General features: G+C 41.7%; 1 protein-coding gene across 4 annotated transcripts in view; it reads left to right on the top strand.

Moving 5' to 3' along the window:
* hth (Meis homeobox homothorax) overlaps positions 1-15,829 on the top strand; it is a 385,579-nt gene extending 369,750 nt beyond the window's left edge. For 2 of the 4 annotated variants that reach the window (XM_074094049.1, XM_074094048.1), the window contains exons 12-14: positions 8,317-8,375; positions 12,424-12,618; positions 13,147-15,829. In XM_074094049.1, the coding sequence (XP_073950150.1) occupies positions 8,317-8,375; positions 12,424-12,596 (232 nt within the window). In that variant the 3' untranslated portion in view covers positions 12,597-12,618; positions 13,147-15,829. The remainder of the gene's footprint in view (positions 1-8,316; positions 8,376-12,423; positions 12,619-13,146) is intronic. The other 2 variants (XM_074094052.1, XM_074094051.1) reach the window with 1 other exon arrangement.
* Positions 15,830-17,365: the final 1,536 nt, after the last annotated feature.

The raw sequence follows: 17,365 nt of genomic DNA, 5'->3' as shown, positions 1-17,365 counted from the left end.
ATCAAAATATTACGGATGCAGTATTTTTTCTACAATACAGTCATATTCTCGACCACCACGTCTGCCTCTCACTCACGGGAACTTTGCATCAACCCGGGATAAGAAGTAGCTTGAATTACTGTAGCTTTCTTTTAGTGAAGAATTTTTTAAATATGTTGAAGTACTTCTTTAGATAGAGACTGTTTTATGTACCTAAAGGTACAATAAAATTAAAACAGAATATTTTCGGGTGGCAACTGCCAAAGAGAAGAATCGCTGCATGTCAGCAATACTGGTAGGGAAGTGCCTAGGTCAAAGATATTTTACACTTTAGTACCTTGTCACTGTGTGGCTTCTGACAATTTTATACAAAAGTTCAAATTTAAAATGACAGCGACAAGGTAGTGAGTGTAAACATATCTTTGACCTCGACCGTACACTATAAGAAGTTTTTTTTATTCGACTGGATGGATGGCAAACGACCAAATGGGTCTCCTGATGGTAAGAGATCACCACCGCCCATAAACATCTGCAACACCAGGGGTATTACAGATGCATTGCCAACCTAGAGGCCTAAGATGGGATACCTCAAGTGTCAGTGCAAGAAGTGACGGAACATTGACCTTTCATCACAGTATAGTTAGTACACTCTAATGGTATAGGTATAAACGTAAGAAAGGGTCCTTCTGGTATGTAGTGGAATACAGAACTGATGTGGAACTGCTCATGTCTCTTTGAATGACAGCTTGTCTATACGGAGGTCTTGACAGAGCGAGCGAAGCGTCTTCTTTTCAGCTTACGCAATCATGCTAGCTGCTATCTGCTGTCCACCGTCCGACTCTGAAGATGAAGATGAGCTCTGGTTGAGTTCGAAACGCGTCAGTGTAGTGTGGTGGTGGTGATAGATGGGTTTGTGTGATTTGTGTGTGTACTTACAGTGTGGAGGTGGAGGAACTGTATGAACACGCATATCTTTCATAAACTTAGCTATCGTAAGGTCGCGGGTGAGCAAAGAAAATCTTTTAGTTAATTGATATGGACCTCCGCAAAGTAACGCCTGATTCAATTAATCACCGTCCGACTGTCCGGGTGTCTCTACAGGTCATTTTTCAACGATTTGTGAGCAAGTTTGAAAGCTATTACCTAGTTACGAGTACCTATGTTTATTTAACGGGAATTTTAAAATGTTGATTGAAATCGTAATACGTTGTAGCATTTCAGCCACTTGAAAAAACTCACCAGGTCTACAGTTCGCAGACTCTAAAGATTTTGACGCGGCTACGCGTCAGTCAGGTTATAGTGGAACTAAAATTGACCCAAAACAAGTTCCTTCCAACACTTGTTACCATCGATTGCCATTAGCACCCCGCCCCGTCCAGTTATTAGAATAAAAGTCCAAATCTGTACCCCAACAATTAACTGAGCAGCATGTGTTGCGTAACTCATTTCGAGTGATGAGAAGGCCCCAGAGGTCGGGGTCGAACCCGCGATATATCGCCCGGCGTAATTACGCCCGCGGGGAGCGGAGCGGGCGCGGGGGCGCCAGCGGATTAAGGAAAGGCTCCTTAAAATGAAGCATGTTCCGCTTGTGATTTATGTGAGCGATTTTTGCTTTCCTGTGTCGGTTTCTACTTGTGTGTCTTGGAGAATATTGGTGGTTATTAAGGAGGTGTGAAACGAGGTGTCAGCTGACGTTGGTATAAAATGGAATGCATATCAGTACAATGGTATGGTACGTTTTCGTGGTAGCGGAGAGGAGTTAAATGTTGTACTTCATACATATGGACCTCCGAAAAGTAATGCATTAAGTAACCAGAAATAACTCTTCAAGTCCCAGTACTGTCTTTGCCAATCTCACCACATTTACTTCACCATACCAATATACGCTACCTCTAAGGGCGCGACGTTATCAAAACTAATAAGAGTAATTGTCAGCGGAAGCTCGTATCAAATAACGAAGTCCCAATAGGCTATTTCGACAGTAACAATCCTTATTCTACCCGTCCTCTTACTCCTGATCCCCTGGTTATGGTATTTACTGGTCGCACCTATAATTGCCTGATTTAGGGCAGTTTCTATGCGTCGCCGCAGCCGTTGGATTTCATGAAAAATATTTATCGTCCACCAAGGGGATCGCGTATGGATTAGATGAATTTGTACGTGACAACCGTAGACCTTTTGTTTTCCTTTCATCCCCAATTTTCATGAGATGTAAGATATACGGACAATCTGAAAATATTTGGAGCAGGTTCAAATAAGCATTAGTAGAAGCCTTCGATCAATCACCAGGACAACATCAGCGCGGATACAGCAAGACATCAAAACGCGATCTGTCCGTCTGTCTGGAGTGGATTTACTGGATCTTGCGAACATTTGTACTGCCCTTGAATTATTCACCCTTTTGACGGTCCGAGATTTCTATAGACGCCTCGGAGTTCGTTACAAATCTACGAGATTTGCCAGCTTTTGTTTGGCGATCCTTCGTTCCGTATTCTGCGTCATACCGTAATCTATTTACAAATTCCGAAGCTTTTCCTACTTCCTATCGGTTTGTCAATAAATTTAAAACTTTTCTAAGCAAAAAACCTCAAAGCGTAATGCAAGTTGGCTTCGGCACTAAACTGAAAACATTTTAGCCGCAAAACACATCATTGGGGTAAACTACAGTTCCGCGTCAGTCCCACTCTGGCGACAGGAAAAACAAGTTGGTAATAATGAGTTATGGGGACGGCGGGCCGCGAGCCGGCTGTTTTGCCACGAATTCTGCCCAATAATGTTTTCGCTTTCTGGGGGCACTCGCAATTACATGTTCCATTCCAGTTTTGTTATTATATCTTATTTTAGAATAGATGTTGTTATTTTCAGATAAATTGCGATGCTTTCTATTAACCGACCCCAATCTCTGTATTTCTGAAGAAGATTCCTCGGAATCTTCTTAATATTAGCGCCAATTTATCAATCTTTAGATACCGGGCGAGCAGCAGGGCTGAGGAGCGCCTGCCGCGCAAGAAGGGCGGCTGACCGAGGGCTATCTCTGGTCGGCTTTATGAAAACTAATGCCTTCATTTGGCGGCGACTCCGGCCACCGGCGATAAGCTATGTCACCCTGGTCCCTGGGATTACGAATTCGGGATTTACCCGGAGTAGTCCGGCGCTGGGGCAGAGATAAAAAGTTTTAGGTTCGGTCGTGTTTGTAATTTAAATTATTTGAATTAGGCGTCAAAAACATTTAGATGGGACGGTTAGATCGTTATGTTTAAATGCATTATGACTAAGTGGCACATTGCAACTGGCACAAGCTGTATTTACGACAAACTTTGTTGAATAAATCCCGCACAGGTTTAAAGACCAAACTGACCCATGACCAAGTTGTATTTTCAAAATAAAACATTGTGCTAACAAAATTAACGCAAAATTAACCCTTAGAACGTTACAATAACTGACACTCGCCACTTGCATCCACCAGCCTGCAACATTCACGATCTCGTCAGTCCACCGAAGAGGCCTGCCAACGCTTCGTCTTCCGGTTCGTGGTCACTCAAGGACTTCTTTCCCAACGGTTATCTGTTCAACGATGTGGCCTGTTACCAATTCAACTTGCATATTCGAGCTACGAATATTTCCGAGATACAAAGCCCTACAAAGTCAATCCGCTGAGACAGGCTAGTAGCCAAGCAAGTTGCAGGTGAGGCACTGGCCCCCCGAGCCGCGCCGGAGCCCTGGCACCGACTCGCAAGGAATTAAAGCTTAATTAGGGAAAAACGGAATTTATTGCCCCCGGTAATATCTCACTTTCGCCCACCTGCCCTCTGTTTACTCGCCCAAACGGCCAGTGAAATTGCGTAAGTAATAATATTTAGTTTCTTAACGGAGAAACATTGTTTTTGTCAACGTTTAGGCTTGCTCTCCACAGCGTAGTTTGACGAACACATGTAACCTACGAAGTAAAACTTTTTCACTGTCAAATAATAAGATATATATATGTCATGTGCAAAAGCAAACATATAGATCTCTCCGTTGCGAATTTTTTCGCGCTGTTTTTTTTCTCGCAATTATGTAACACATTGAATCTTATAAGTACGAGTATCCGCACTGGCGGTAAAAAACTCGCAAAGAAATTGTATGTAGATAGATTTTATACAACATAAGACATTAGCAAAAAAAAACGGCAAATAAATCAAGTTTGTTGTATGGGAGCCCCCCTTGCTCGTAAATATTTATTTTACATTAATTTAATTATTTATTTTTAGTGATTATACAACTAAAGATTCTGTGAATATTTCAAGCGTCTACCTGTTGCCGTTATTAATATCAAGCAAGAAAATAAAATCGGCAAAATAATCTCATTTGTTGTATGGTAGCGGTAGCTAAGTATTTATTTTATTCTGTTTTTAGTATTTGTTGTTATAGCGGCCACAGTAATACATAATCTGTGAAAATTTCAAGTGACTAACTACATATTACGACTCGAGAGATATAGAGCCCTGTGACAGACGGACGGACAGACAGACAACGTAGTCTCAGTAATAGGGTTCCGTTGGCACCCTTTGGGGTACGGCCCTAAAAACGGATAATGCTCAAGTTTATATTAGTACCTTTATGTTCCGTCCGATAGAGACTCTGCAGGGCGACTCCTAATTTTCACCGCGCGATATTTAGTCCGACGCCCTTGGCGGTTTTTTGAATTAGTCGAACTGAACAATGAACCGAGCCAGGCATAGAGGTAGAGCCAAACATTGCTACGAACATTTACACGATCATTATAGGAAATGCTCTAGAATATGCTCGTCAAAATTTTTATTGTTGTTTGATGGATGCTGGGCAAGCTCGGAGCAAATTTTCCGTCGATTTGCTTGAATGCTCGCTGGAACGTTCACTAAAACGCTCCTGCAGGGCTGCTACGAAACTCGAAACTCCAAGTTCGTGTCGTGCGGTCCCTCTGACACTTATACTATTTAATACGAGAGCGAGAGGGACCGCACGACACAAACTTCGAGTTTCAAGTTTCGTAGTAGCCCTGCTGTTTATTAATTAGGTATTGTGAGCTTGTAACTGTAATGTAACACATTCGTTAAATTTCAATGGGCAACTCTGAAATTCAACGAAAATACAAACTGAAACATGGATGCACGGAAAAAACCCAGAAAAAGAGACCAGCGCTGGGAATTGAACCCAGGTCCTCAGCATTCCGTGCTGCGTGCTATACCCCTACCCCCTACACCACCTCTGGACAGGAGTCTGGGTTTTTTCAGTGCACCCATGTTTCAGTTTGATTTCACGGGATGACCGTAAGAGTAACAAATTTGGAGTTGAAATAAAAAATACAAAAAGACTCCAAAAACCAATCTTAACTCTGAAATTATAGATAAGACATCCAAGAGTTATCGATTGACATGTTATCGATTTTAGTGACAAGAAAAACTGCAAACTAAAGACCGACCTGACACTTGCCTAATATTTGGCCGAGCGACAGCTTTCTGTGACCTCTGCGCAATCCATTCGCGTGACACATTCTTAGCGAAACAATAAATTTTAAATTACTCCCAACTCCCCTCCCTCATTCGTCTAAGAATTCTCAGCGTTACTGTTACGGAATTCCTTCGCTCAGCCCTCGCTCGTTATTTAATTCGCTTTCAGGTAATTAAAATCCAAAAACTTAGTCGAAATTAAATTTTATTCCGCTACTCGGGCGCCGGCGTGAGCGAGCAACGAACGTGTCCTCAGAACCAAATTACCTTTTTAACTTTTCCTATTTAGGGAAAGCCAAGGAAATTTCACAATAATAATAATGGATCGACGCAGAGGGCACCACTCGGAGGCATTCAGCTCAGCACGTATCATAAAACTAGTAATAAGAATAATGAGGGCAACACGTCGCTAGATGGCGTTAGTATCGAGAGATCCGTTTGACGTAACTGTTTAGTTTCAGATTGGCTCAAAAAAGGAGGAGGTTATCAATTCGGTTGCATTTTTTTTATGTTTGTTACCTCAGAACTCCGTCATTTATGAACCGATTTGAATTTTTTTTAGCGTTCGTCTAGGAATGTCTTCAATTAGGTCCCATAAGCACCAAATCAAGATCTGATGATTGGATCTAAAGGAAATCGAGGGAACTCTTCAAATGTTGTAGGGACACCTATAGTAAATTGGATATATTTAGTAGTAACTCGTGCATTTGCTCTTGAAAATCATCATTTGGTGAAGTGGAACTGATGATGAAGACCACAGTTGACCATCGGAGTTACTACTTAATAACAAGTATTTCACGGGTTGAATTTTAATTACTTTGACACAGTTGCTAAGCAATTTATGCTCCTCGTAATGCATATGGTAAAACGGGTGGTGCGAAGCACCATGACTCCTCAATAATAAACTCTAATAAATAATGAACGTCTCTGCATCGGTAAAAGCAATCTTTCGTCACTTTCGTAAAAGGCGATGAGCAGTTGATATTAAACTATTGTATCTTAGATTATTTACACTAAAAAGCGTGTTTTTTTATACTTAACAAAAAATTTAACCGACTACAAAAACCATGAAAATATTTTTCTACCAGTCTGAAGTCGGTCGGTGCCTCAGCACGAGCCAGCAGGAGTGATTGAAGCCCAATATAAAGTGCGTAGGTGAGGTAAATGACTATAGGGTCCACTCCTGCTGGCTCGTGCTGAAGCACCGACCGACTTCAGACTGGTAGACAAATATTTTAATTTTTTTTTGTAGTCGGTTCAATTTTATGTTATAATTTTTTTCGATTAAAAATTGTTTAATCTATGTTACTTAGAGTCAGGGCTCTACTAATACTCGATATGGCCTTCTATTAGCGCAGATTCTTAGCTTATACGAAATTGTACGGAACCCTATCCGCATTTGGCTGGTTTTTTTGTGTTTACGATGCCTAATCAATTGTTTTAAAACCACAGTCTGTAATTTCCCATATTTTTGTTGGGTAAATATATTATGGCGTTTTAAATAGCCATAGCGTTGCGTTTTTAGCTGCGTGACTTTTCTATTCATTTTGTTATTACTTTTGTGCTCAGGCTAATGGAAGCGACGAACATAAGTTCCAAGGAGGGTGTCTCTTGACACCGTAATGCTTAAATCTCATTACAATTAGCCGAATTTGCATAGGAAACAGATGTATCATGCCGCATGTGCAGTCGGAGTGCATCGGACAATGCAGGGACACGGCATTACGCTATGACCATTTGACACCCCGGTTTTATGAACCCTTCCCCGATCCCCCCCTCCGCCCGCAGCGCAAAATTAACAAATCCAGATCAGTTGTTATGATTTATGATTCCCTGGTTATCGGGGGTCGCCCATTATGCTCGAAAAATATACAAATGTAAATTTTGTGTTGCGTATGTAGAATTGCTATTTCATTTTGTAGTTGCACTTTATGGATGTTCCGTGTATCAGCCAGATAAAGGGGATTAAATTTTAACTCCTAGTTGTTTTCAGAACAATGACTATTCAAACAAACGTATTTGCGCTGCGCGCGGCCGGCATGCATCACGTCACGCGCCATTTCACGCGTCAGAGTTTTTGGCTTTTTTAATTTTTTAACGACATCACTTTAGTTTTTACTCATAAAACGTATTTGGAAAATTCCTTCCGAACGAAAGTCGAAAACAAAAGCAACGTCGAAATTAATACAAAGCACGATTTAACAGATCCCAGGCGTCGTAAAATTTGCCGTTTTTATTCGAAGCCGAGATAGGACGCAAGTCTCGTTCGAACGGTATGTTTATACGACCTTTTGGCGACGTAGCACACATGCCGAAAGGGTGCAGGCCCCGGATGAAGAGTTAATGAACTAATCTTGATATTAACAATACATTAGTCGCCATCGGCGTGTTCCGCTGTAAGTAATTACGCGCCGAGGGATAGTGGCCCTTCCCTGCCTCCGCATTGGCGATGTCCATTTCGTCGCTAAGTTTAAATTGGAGATAATTTTAAATGTTTATTGTAATTGAGTAGTGTTTCGGGCTCTCCAAACGGTCACCTTACCCTTGCAGGTGCGTGAAATGTTTAATTTCACTAGCGCGTTTTCCGTTGATTACGGTCCAATTACAAATAATTACGTGAAAAACTAATCTAGTTACAAAGCAATCGCTGAATATCTGGGAACTCGTGCAAAATTCATAATGACAGTTAATTTGGAAATGCATCCGCCGCACCAGGGGCGCAGCGGACCGGGGAGATTACTTATTCAGCAGACACGGAACATATTGCACCAGTAATTGATCCAAATATAAACTCCATCATTCACAAGGACTGCGGCACTTCCTATCCTAATCTAACTGCCTCACTTAACCGTACTCTCTTTTGTTCCAGGTTCATCAATGCGAGACGTAGGATAGTGCAGCCAATGATAGACCAGTCAAATAGAGCAGGTAACATTTTTCTTGTACATCTGTTAATTTTAAGCTAGTACAGACCATCAAACGGCCACAATTCCATTTCTAAGAAACAAGGGTAGCACGTTTGACCCTTTCAGAGGCAATAATTCCAATCCCCCATCAATACCCATTACGCCCGCGTTTGAAATTGGAAGCCGCACGTTCGAGAACGACTTTGAAGTCGAAAATTGAGTTTGCTGACCACAGAGTCGAGTGGAGTGGGTTCATCCAGTATGCAGGCAGTCGCATGCACCTGAGTAACGCGCGTCCCGTGGGGGCGACGGCGTCTTGCCGCCCGGCTTTTAGCGCTGACCGGCGGCGAGTTATGTGCTCCCGGTGCCCCGGCCGCCCGGCCCAGCTGCGCTCTTCAAATAATGACTAGATTAAACAAAATAACTATGTAGGCACGCCCCGGCTCACTTTACACCGCCATCGGAGCCGACTAAAAACAGCAGCTAAAATAAAATGAGAAACTGAACGGCCGCAATTTATGACGAGAACCTTTTATAACCGCCGCTACCCACAATACGGAATGGAATTACAAACGGCCAATTCTATTTTTACTTTGTAATGGTCGCGCACAGTCCATAGAATGTTCCCCGGGACGCACGCAGCTAACAAAAATTCTACCCTGGAAAAAAAGGACATCGCAGAAAAAGGGCTTACTCTTGCGAACGCCGGGAACGCAAGAAGGGTAAAAAAGAATAATGTCCGAATTCGTTGACCCGTCCCGGGCGATCCATCACTCGCCCCTCGGGCGACTATCGCCGATGTATGCTCGCCTGGTACCTTTATCTAGATGTGTGGATGTATTCGAGGGCCTGCCTATTCGGGATTACAGATCTTTCTTCTCCCTTTTTGCCTGCCTGTAATTTCGTGAATTAATCGCAAGCGTACCGTCTTTTAATTCGCAGTGCACGTTTTCAATACACCGAGCGGAACGAGCAAGTGATGAGAGCACAATTTAATCCTTGCGAAAAGCCCAATAAACGATCGGTCGGGAATGGCGTGCGATCGCCGCGCTCGCTCGAACGAATTGTAATTTACAGGCTGGCTCGGTAATGGCGTCGCATCAGAGAGCAATTTATGCCCTTATAATAAATTCATTAGCCAAGCCGTCGTCCGCTGAAACACGGAGTCGACCGCGCCACCCGGCAGGCACGCCGGACCGGTCGGCGACACGCGCCCACCTCGTCCTATTAATAAACCACCGTGTCTTGCCGCTGCCCACCATTCTGCCGCACCGGCACCTTCCCGCTCAAGATGCGCCTCGAACAATGCAATATTGACATATGACCGAGAGTAAACAAAAAGCGATTGATTGAGTCGTCGCCGAGGCCGCCCTGCACGCACCGCGAATAATAAACGCGACTCGCTCGCCCAGCGAATAATATAGTGATTGGAAAAGCGCCTTTTGGCTTGACCACAGGAAATGCGGTGGCCATTTTCTTTAGTCCATTGCCAAAACAATTTTCCATCTATCCTTCCACCCTCCGGTTTTTCCATTTTCCGTCGTCGGCAAACTTGGCGGCGGCCGCATCCGCCGGCTTGGCTGGCCGGCGGAATTTAGAATTTCCCTGTTTTATGTCGTCGAATGCGCCTGTTTTAAAGTGCAGCACCGCCGCCAGAATTTTGATACCCTGGTACTTTAGACAATTGGATTGTTACGTTACTTGCGTAGATTAGTTATCCTTTGTGCCTATGTGGCGCCATAACAATAACGTCATCAAGGACGCGTCCTGAGGATTATCGCCTACTAAATCATAGTTTCCTGGTACACGGGCGCTCCCGGCCTCCTCGGGGGCTCCGTTATTGCTTCCTGTTGTCCCGGCACAGGAACTACGGTTTACCGGCCCGATGTCTCGGTATCGACCGGTAACAATACTTTTTGCTGCATTGCTTAAAAGTTGCAACAGGACGCATACCGGTGGTGGACGGAAAACTTCGGTGCGTGAAAGTTTATTACGGCAAAAAATACTACAAATCATATTTTTGACAAAACAGTATACGACACACAACAAACAGTATATAACAGTGTAGTAATATTAGTATTATGTATATAAGTATGTAAAACTGTGGTTATTTGTATGCCTTTTATGGCGCAACATAAGTGTTACTGAAAATTACCTGTCATTTTATATCCACCTGTTTTCACCTATGTTTGACAAATAAACGTATTTGAATTTGACAGTAATCGTAACAATATTAAATAACAATTGTTAGAACATTATTTACAGTGTTAATGGAACTGAATTAGGCCTTTTTACACACCTGACTTAGTAAGTCTCAATGCTGTTTTGCACAATTACCTGCACTACCGATTGGTAGTGAAAAAACATTCATTTCGCCCTAATTAAAATAAATTCAATTCTCAAGCCTCTTGGTAACTTGTTGCACTATTGTACATTCATATAAACAGACACCGACACAGCCTAATCTCTTACCTACATTGTTACGTCTCAGCGATCGCACAAAAACTTATCAGGCTAAGAGCAGAGCCGTCCGAAGCCTATATTATTTGATCTGAGGGTAGCAAGACATCGATCGATGGTGTGTTTGTCCCGGCTACGCGGCTCTCCTGGAGCAATGGCGCGTGCCACCATAAAGACCCCACGAGGATTGCGGAAATCGACGTCTATAATGGACGAACACCATTACTTTACGATTGATAATCCCCAGCGAAATATTGCAATCGGAAGACATAACAGTTTTGTGGTAAAATTGAGCGAATTCCTACGATTCCCGATGACAATCGGGGTTTTTTTGTTTTGCATGCTTGTGGCTCGAGTTTAAATTGGGCTATTGAAAGTTTCGGCTGGAATGGCTCTCTTCCGGTTGCCGCTGGGAAAGGAATAAAAAGGTCGTTTCCCGTAACCACCATCATTTTTGTACGTTAACTACCTAAACTACATTCGTTGAATGATGGACAACCATGTCCACAACTCCTTGTAACGTGTTTGCTTAGTGGTTAGTCGGTATGTTGACGTCTTCCATTTTCTTTAAGAGAAAAAAGAAGCTGGCTCGATTAGTGCCATCAACCACCACAGAATAGATTGTGAAGCTCGTTTTCTTAGTTTACTTAGTCATTTAATGATTATGTGTTTATGTAGTTCCCCCGCTTTATATTAAAGATGCCGTTCTAAACAAAAACGAGAATGTCATGACCAGAATCACATAACTTACATGGAGCACAAGGGGCCAGGCTCAGCCTCATCCACCAGCTTATAGGGACACCATGCAGTGTAACTTTCATTCAATGACAGAAAATAACAAGTTACTTTTTAGGCACGAGCAACTATACCACGCGCCATATAAATCTGCCTAAAAGATCATTACTTAATACATGTTTATGCTTAATACTCAGTTTTGACGCAGTTTTGAGACACATTTTTTATGCGACGTCTTTACGTTACTCGGATTGTGTTAGAATCGCTCAATTATTGGAATTATACCTTTATAGTTTTTGTGGTACAGTCACCAGCACCAATATCTGACACAACAAGCGTGCATAAATATCTGATACGACTCTATTTCTAGGGCCGGAAGGACGTGTCAGATATCTTTGAACGCTTCGCTGTGGCAGATATTAATGCTGGTGACTGTACTAGTCGTGGCAATGAACTTTTAGGCAAAGTTAGGCGGCGGAAGGTATAGCATCTAGTATTCTCCTTTTTCTTTCTGTGCGAGTGAAAAGGACCACGTTCATCATTCGGCGGTGTGAGATGATGTCATGTCCCTATTGCTCTTCATCCATCTACCAGGACCGCGTACCCCACCAGAGTAGCATAAACAGCCAGCCGATTAACCACCTGATTCATGCAATGACCACCTAAAGACATCCATCAGTACAGAGAATAGCGGTATAAGGTGAATGCCTTAAGAAACCCTCTTGCTCGTACATAGTAGAGTAGTGTACGGACGAACAGATACCTAAGAGAGTCTATTTTCTGCCTCTACCAACGAAGTTCTTTATTTTCGATCAACCTACCAGGGCCGCACAGCCCACCAGGAGCATAAACAGCCAGCCTAATTAACCGTCCAGTGTTCTACCCCGCAGTGTTCCCGCACGCCGGTCCCAGCGGCGCCTACAGTCCCGAAGCGACCATGGGCTACATGATGGACGGCCAGCAGATGATGCACAGGCCTCCCACGGACCCCGCCTTCCACCAGGGCTATGCGCATTACCCCGCGGAGTACTACGGACACCACCTCTAATGCACACAGCAACTTTGTACATGTAAGTATTGTAGCTTTATATGTATATCGTCAGCCTGTATCAGTCCGCTGTTCGACATAGCTCCAATAGCACGCCCTTGAGTGTGGTTTTCAGCTCTGCTCTTCTAATCTCTGCTTTGTTTTATAAAATCATCATACCACCTAACAACAGCGCACCCTTCACTACTTTTTTGTCTCTCGATTTCCACTCAAGAACCAGTTTGTGCTTCACAAGCAGCATTTCGTCACAATAAAAAAATTTGCCTCAAAATTGGTAATTTATCAAAGTAGTGACGAGCGACTGGCAGTTAGTGAGCACAACCTTAGCCGTACCCATATACTTGTCATTACTGACGTGACGTCACGTAAAAATGTAGACAACCCAGTGGGAGTCGAGCTTTTACGATGCCATGCCACTGAGTGTTTGTATTTGCGGCATATTTATTATTCAGCAACCCTTGCTAGGACTGTCTGACAACGTCACTGTCTCGCGAGACTGCTTCCAGGATGTACGCGTTCAAATTGTTTACTGTGATGAACATTGTTTCAGACATGAATAACACTCGCACAGTTCGGCCTTCGCGCGCTAGGGCCGGAGACTCGGCCTCGGCCCTCGCTGGAGTCTCGGCCTCGGCCCTCGCCGGAGACGAGACCGGAGCCGAGCCCGGCGGCCGGCCGGCACGCAGCGCTTGTGATACGGGACAGCGGACGCGGGCCACATGGACTAACAGGAGAACGGATGCTACGTGTACATAAAGCGAAAACATTTTTGTAATATTTGAAACAGTATACGATCTCCTAAATTAAGATTTAAAGTCAACTTTAATGTTTAAATAAATGTAAATTAAAAAGTGACAACATGGACGCTAAACGAAACGGTGCAATCACCTAATATAAATAAATACGACGGTTTATCGCTCGGAGCATAGGGGACGAAGATTGTAACAATAAAAAAATGGTTTGATAGTTATCGTATAAATATTTATAGCTAATTGTGTATTGTTATTACGTAAATATAAATAATTGATTAGTTGTAAGTTGTAATGTAACTACCACTGGAAGTACTGGGTCGCGGCGGACAGAATAATGAAAAAAATAGAAATGGTACTTTTTGTAAAGGCGTTATGTATGTAATAAATAGGTTATTTATCATTTCACTTTCTCTCTTGTGCGTAAGGACTGGGACAGACGGAGCTAAAGAAATAAACAAAAACCTGGTACTTATCGTTTACACCTTGCAAGTAACTCGACAGCAGTTCGACTCGCGCCAGTAATGCGCCGTTCCAGTCGCTACGCACGCACCTACCCACAGGTTACTGTGTAACTGCAAAACTATATTCTATCAAAAGCATCTGATATCTGTTACCAACCCCATTGTATTCACGCTCAATTGTACTTCTAGTAACGTCAATTTCTCCAACAAAATACTTTTAATTGCGATAACTTTACGTGATTTTGCGTTACAGGTTGAATACATATCTTTGATATATATACCTATCTATATACTATTGTGATGATATTGTGGTTCGGGTATCGTTTCACCTGCCTTGGTGTTCACTAATGTAGCACAATTTGTAACCCATGTATACGATGACAAAAATATATTTTACGATGTTGAACAAAGAGATTTTACGTCTATTTTGTCTTGTAGCGGATATCTGACTTATGCCTTCACCCAGACCAAAAGGTCTACAATTTAAAAACTCGCCCAGTTCGTTCTTAAACTACGTAGAAGTTTGTTTGTGTTGGATAAACGATGCGCTTTTTTGAATTGTAAACCTTTTTATTAATAAATGATATTTATGAATTAAATTGGTACATGGACTGTATGATCCTCGACTGATATGAAGGTATTTTCACATTAAATTATTGTAAACTAATTAATTTTTTTATGTGTTTCGATAATTGAAACTTTCTTTAATCAGGACAGACTTAATAAATGATAAGCAACAATGTATTACCACCACTAACCCTTACAACTTGTCAAGTGGCGAGTAACAAGTTACTTGTACACTTCTAATGCTACTTAACGATGCAATTGCAAAAGTAGACGCGAGTGGAGCGGCTGCTATAGTTATAAACTAGAAGAGTACAGAAGAACTGCTCTCCGTACGACACCAACGAGTGTAAGAGAAATGGCAGGCTCATACATATACTCGGGTGATCCGTATTGCGGGTACTATACCTACATAACAGTCCATTTAGACAGCAGAGCGATTTAGCGTTTCCAATAGCGTTTTCTGTGCTCAGGCGCTATCATTATAGTATAACACAAATAACGCTAAATAAAACGCTTCTTTCTTTATGGATGTTTACCTTTCTTTAGTGTCATAACTTTTTTATTTTAAAATATCTGATACAAGACAACCCCATTTCTATTAGTCGAATAAATGTATACGTCTGGGGTAAAACTATGTTAAATTATTCACTAATTTTGGCTTTTTTTTTATTGAAGCGGAACTAATTGTAATAAAATAACGGATCACTCAAATTTCACATTTAAACGAGGGTAGTTGCTCGCCTCGTCGCCTCTGCTGTTTTAACAGAACGGTTTGCATGTCCTTTAATCTAAAGAGAAAGAGATATATTGAAAGAAAAACACAGTCGCTCATGAACATGAGCTTCAGTAATGTATTTTTTTTTAATTCTAGCGTTGTTACGATGCAAACTTAATCACAGTTACATACCTAATAATGTCACCGAAAATGTATTATATTAAACGATCATTATTCATTATGTATTTTGAGCATTATACCTTTCAAACTTTATGCTTTATGACATATATGTTATATATGCTATGTTCCCGGGTGATCCGTTCTATTATTCCAATACGTCTGTCACAGTAGTTTTCTATTAGTAACGAAACAATTTATAACAAAGAGAACACTAAGTAATGCTCGCATTACAGCCTTATGCATGTATACGAACGGTAAACGTCAGATCGGTCCTGGCCACGTAATTTATAGATAAGTTATCCGCAAGCTTTATACTTAGGATAATTATCAGACCGAGACAAAAGAGGTACCCATCTTTAGGAAACCTTAAATTTCATTAACTTTAAATTAATTTAAATGTGCACCTCACAGAAAGCAGAGCGGTTGGCTTTCGGATTGGTTGTTGTTGTTCTTAAAGTGCCAGATAAACGTAGGTACAAGCCGGGCTTGCAAACCGGTTATGTTTACATTTTGTTTCGTCCGTAAATTTTAGCTCTAACCGGTTAATATCTATTTGGGTTTCAATAACCGGTTTTGGGGAAGGAAACCCGCTAGCAGGTAAAGAGCGGTTTCCTTAAATCGGTGATCGATGAATGCGGGATAGGTTCGGTGTGATCAGATCTTTCGTATCGCATTTAGTTGACTGTCGTTACGGCCGAGGTCGATGATCCCGAGTCAGTGCATCAAGAAATCGGTTAAAGAGCGGTTATTCGTAGCGTTTTCAAATCTATTACCTAAATTTAAAACCAGCTTAAACAAAATGATACCGGTTACGAGCCCTGTAGACCAGTAAAACCTTTTTTGGTCGTGTGTTGTTTGGTGGCGAACAAGCCAATAACTTTGCCGAGCTACAAGTAAGCAAACTTGCGTTTACGTCTATCTGGCCTTAAGAATATTAGCGCGCGAGAAAATGAAATACGAGTATGCTATGAAATTTGCTTCTATAAAACGACTGTGTGTGAATCTATAACAGAACAGTTGGAAAATCTATCTGTTTATTACTTGTGGCGTGTAAATGGTCCCTACATTCCACGCGACTGGCGACGCGGTAAGCGTTTCCACTACATTGCGAGTTTTGCAAGTTAACCGCTGTGCGGTAAACGTATCAACCGCGCAATGAACAGGGGAATCGCTCTCCGTGACGCCGGTCGCGCGTTATCGTGATAGAGCCGTAAAGTCGGGGCCATTTTTACATACGTTCTTCATCGGCATGTTCGTAAAAATGTCACCCGCATTTTTAGTTCTACGTTTTTCATTTTCTTGCGTACGTAAGAGGCAAAGTTTTTGTTTTAAGTTTTCCTAAAAGTTGGTATCAGAGTTTGGAGACAATATCGGTTTGACTGAGGCTAAATGTAGCTTCTATTTCGTCTTGAAAACAGTATTTTTTTACTACCGCCTAGTACGTTGGCAATCTAATATCTATTTAGGAGAGATGAATGGTAAGGCGTTTTACAACACGACAAACTCATCTACGATACCTATGATAAAACATCTGAATTATAGTACCTTTTTAACTAAAAACTACACCCGGATCACGCACAGAAGCACAGAATGCACGTTCAAGTTGTAACACCCCTCTTTTTTTATCGGGGGTTAAATAGACTTGTCAAATAGAGGCGTCCTCTAGCCACAATCAACCGAACTGTTTCTTGTCTCATTTTAGAAGAGGGTTTGTTAACTTTTGTAAATAAAATCATCATTAATAACATGTCATGTCGTCGTTTCCTTTTGTATTATACTTAATTGTGTTCCAGTCATGCAGTATTAAGTGCATTCTTATCTTCGCAACCGGTATTTGTTGATATTTCCCTATAATTATTATTGTTATTTACATTGCGTGTAATATATTTTTATTAAGAGAAAAATCTTAAATAATAGTTGTTAGATATTAATGTATTAATTGGAGAATTTTATTTTGATTTTTCTCTTTATTATATATGTATATGTACATTATACATATTGATTTGAAAGTCATCAAGTTGTAAATATAGTGTAAAAAGCGTGGCGTCTGTCGTCGGTCAGTTCAATTATGATAAAACGGTTCGAAAAAAGTTA

The sequence above is a fragment of the Choristoneura fumiferana genome, chromosome 11 (assembly GCF_025370935.1).
Source record: "Choristoneura fumiferana chromosome 11, NRCan_CFum_1, whole genome shotgun sequence".
Classification (NCBI taxonomy): Eukaryota; Metazoa; Arthropoda; class Insecta; order Lepidoptera; family Tortricidae; genus Choristoneura; species Choristoneura fumiferana.
The sequence above is the reverse complement of the archived record's forward strand: the minus strand, read 5'-3'. Positions and strand labels throughout refer to the sequence as shown.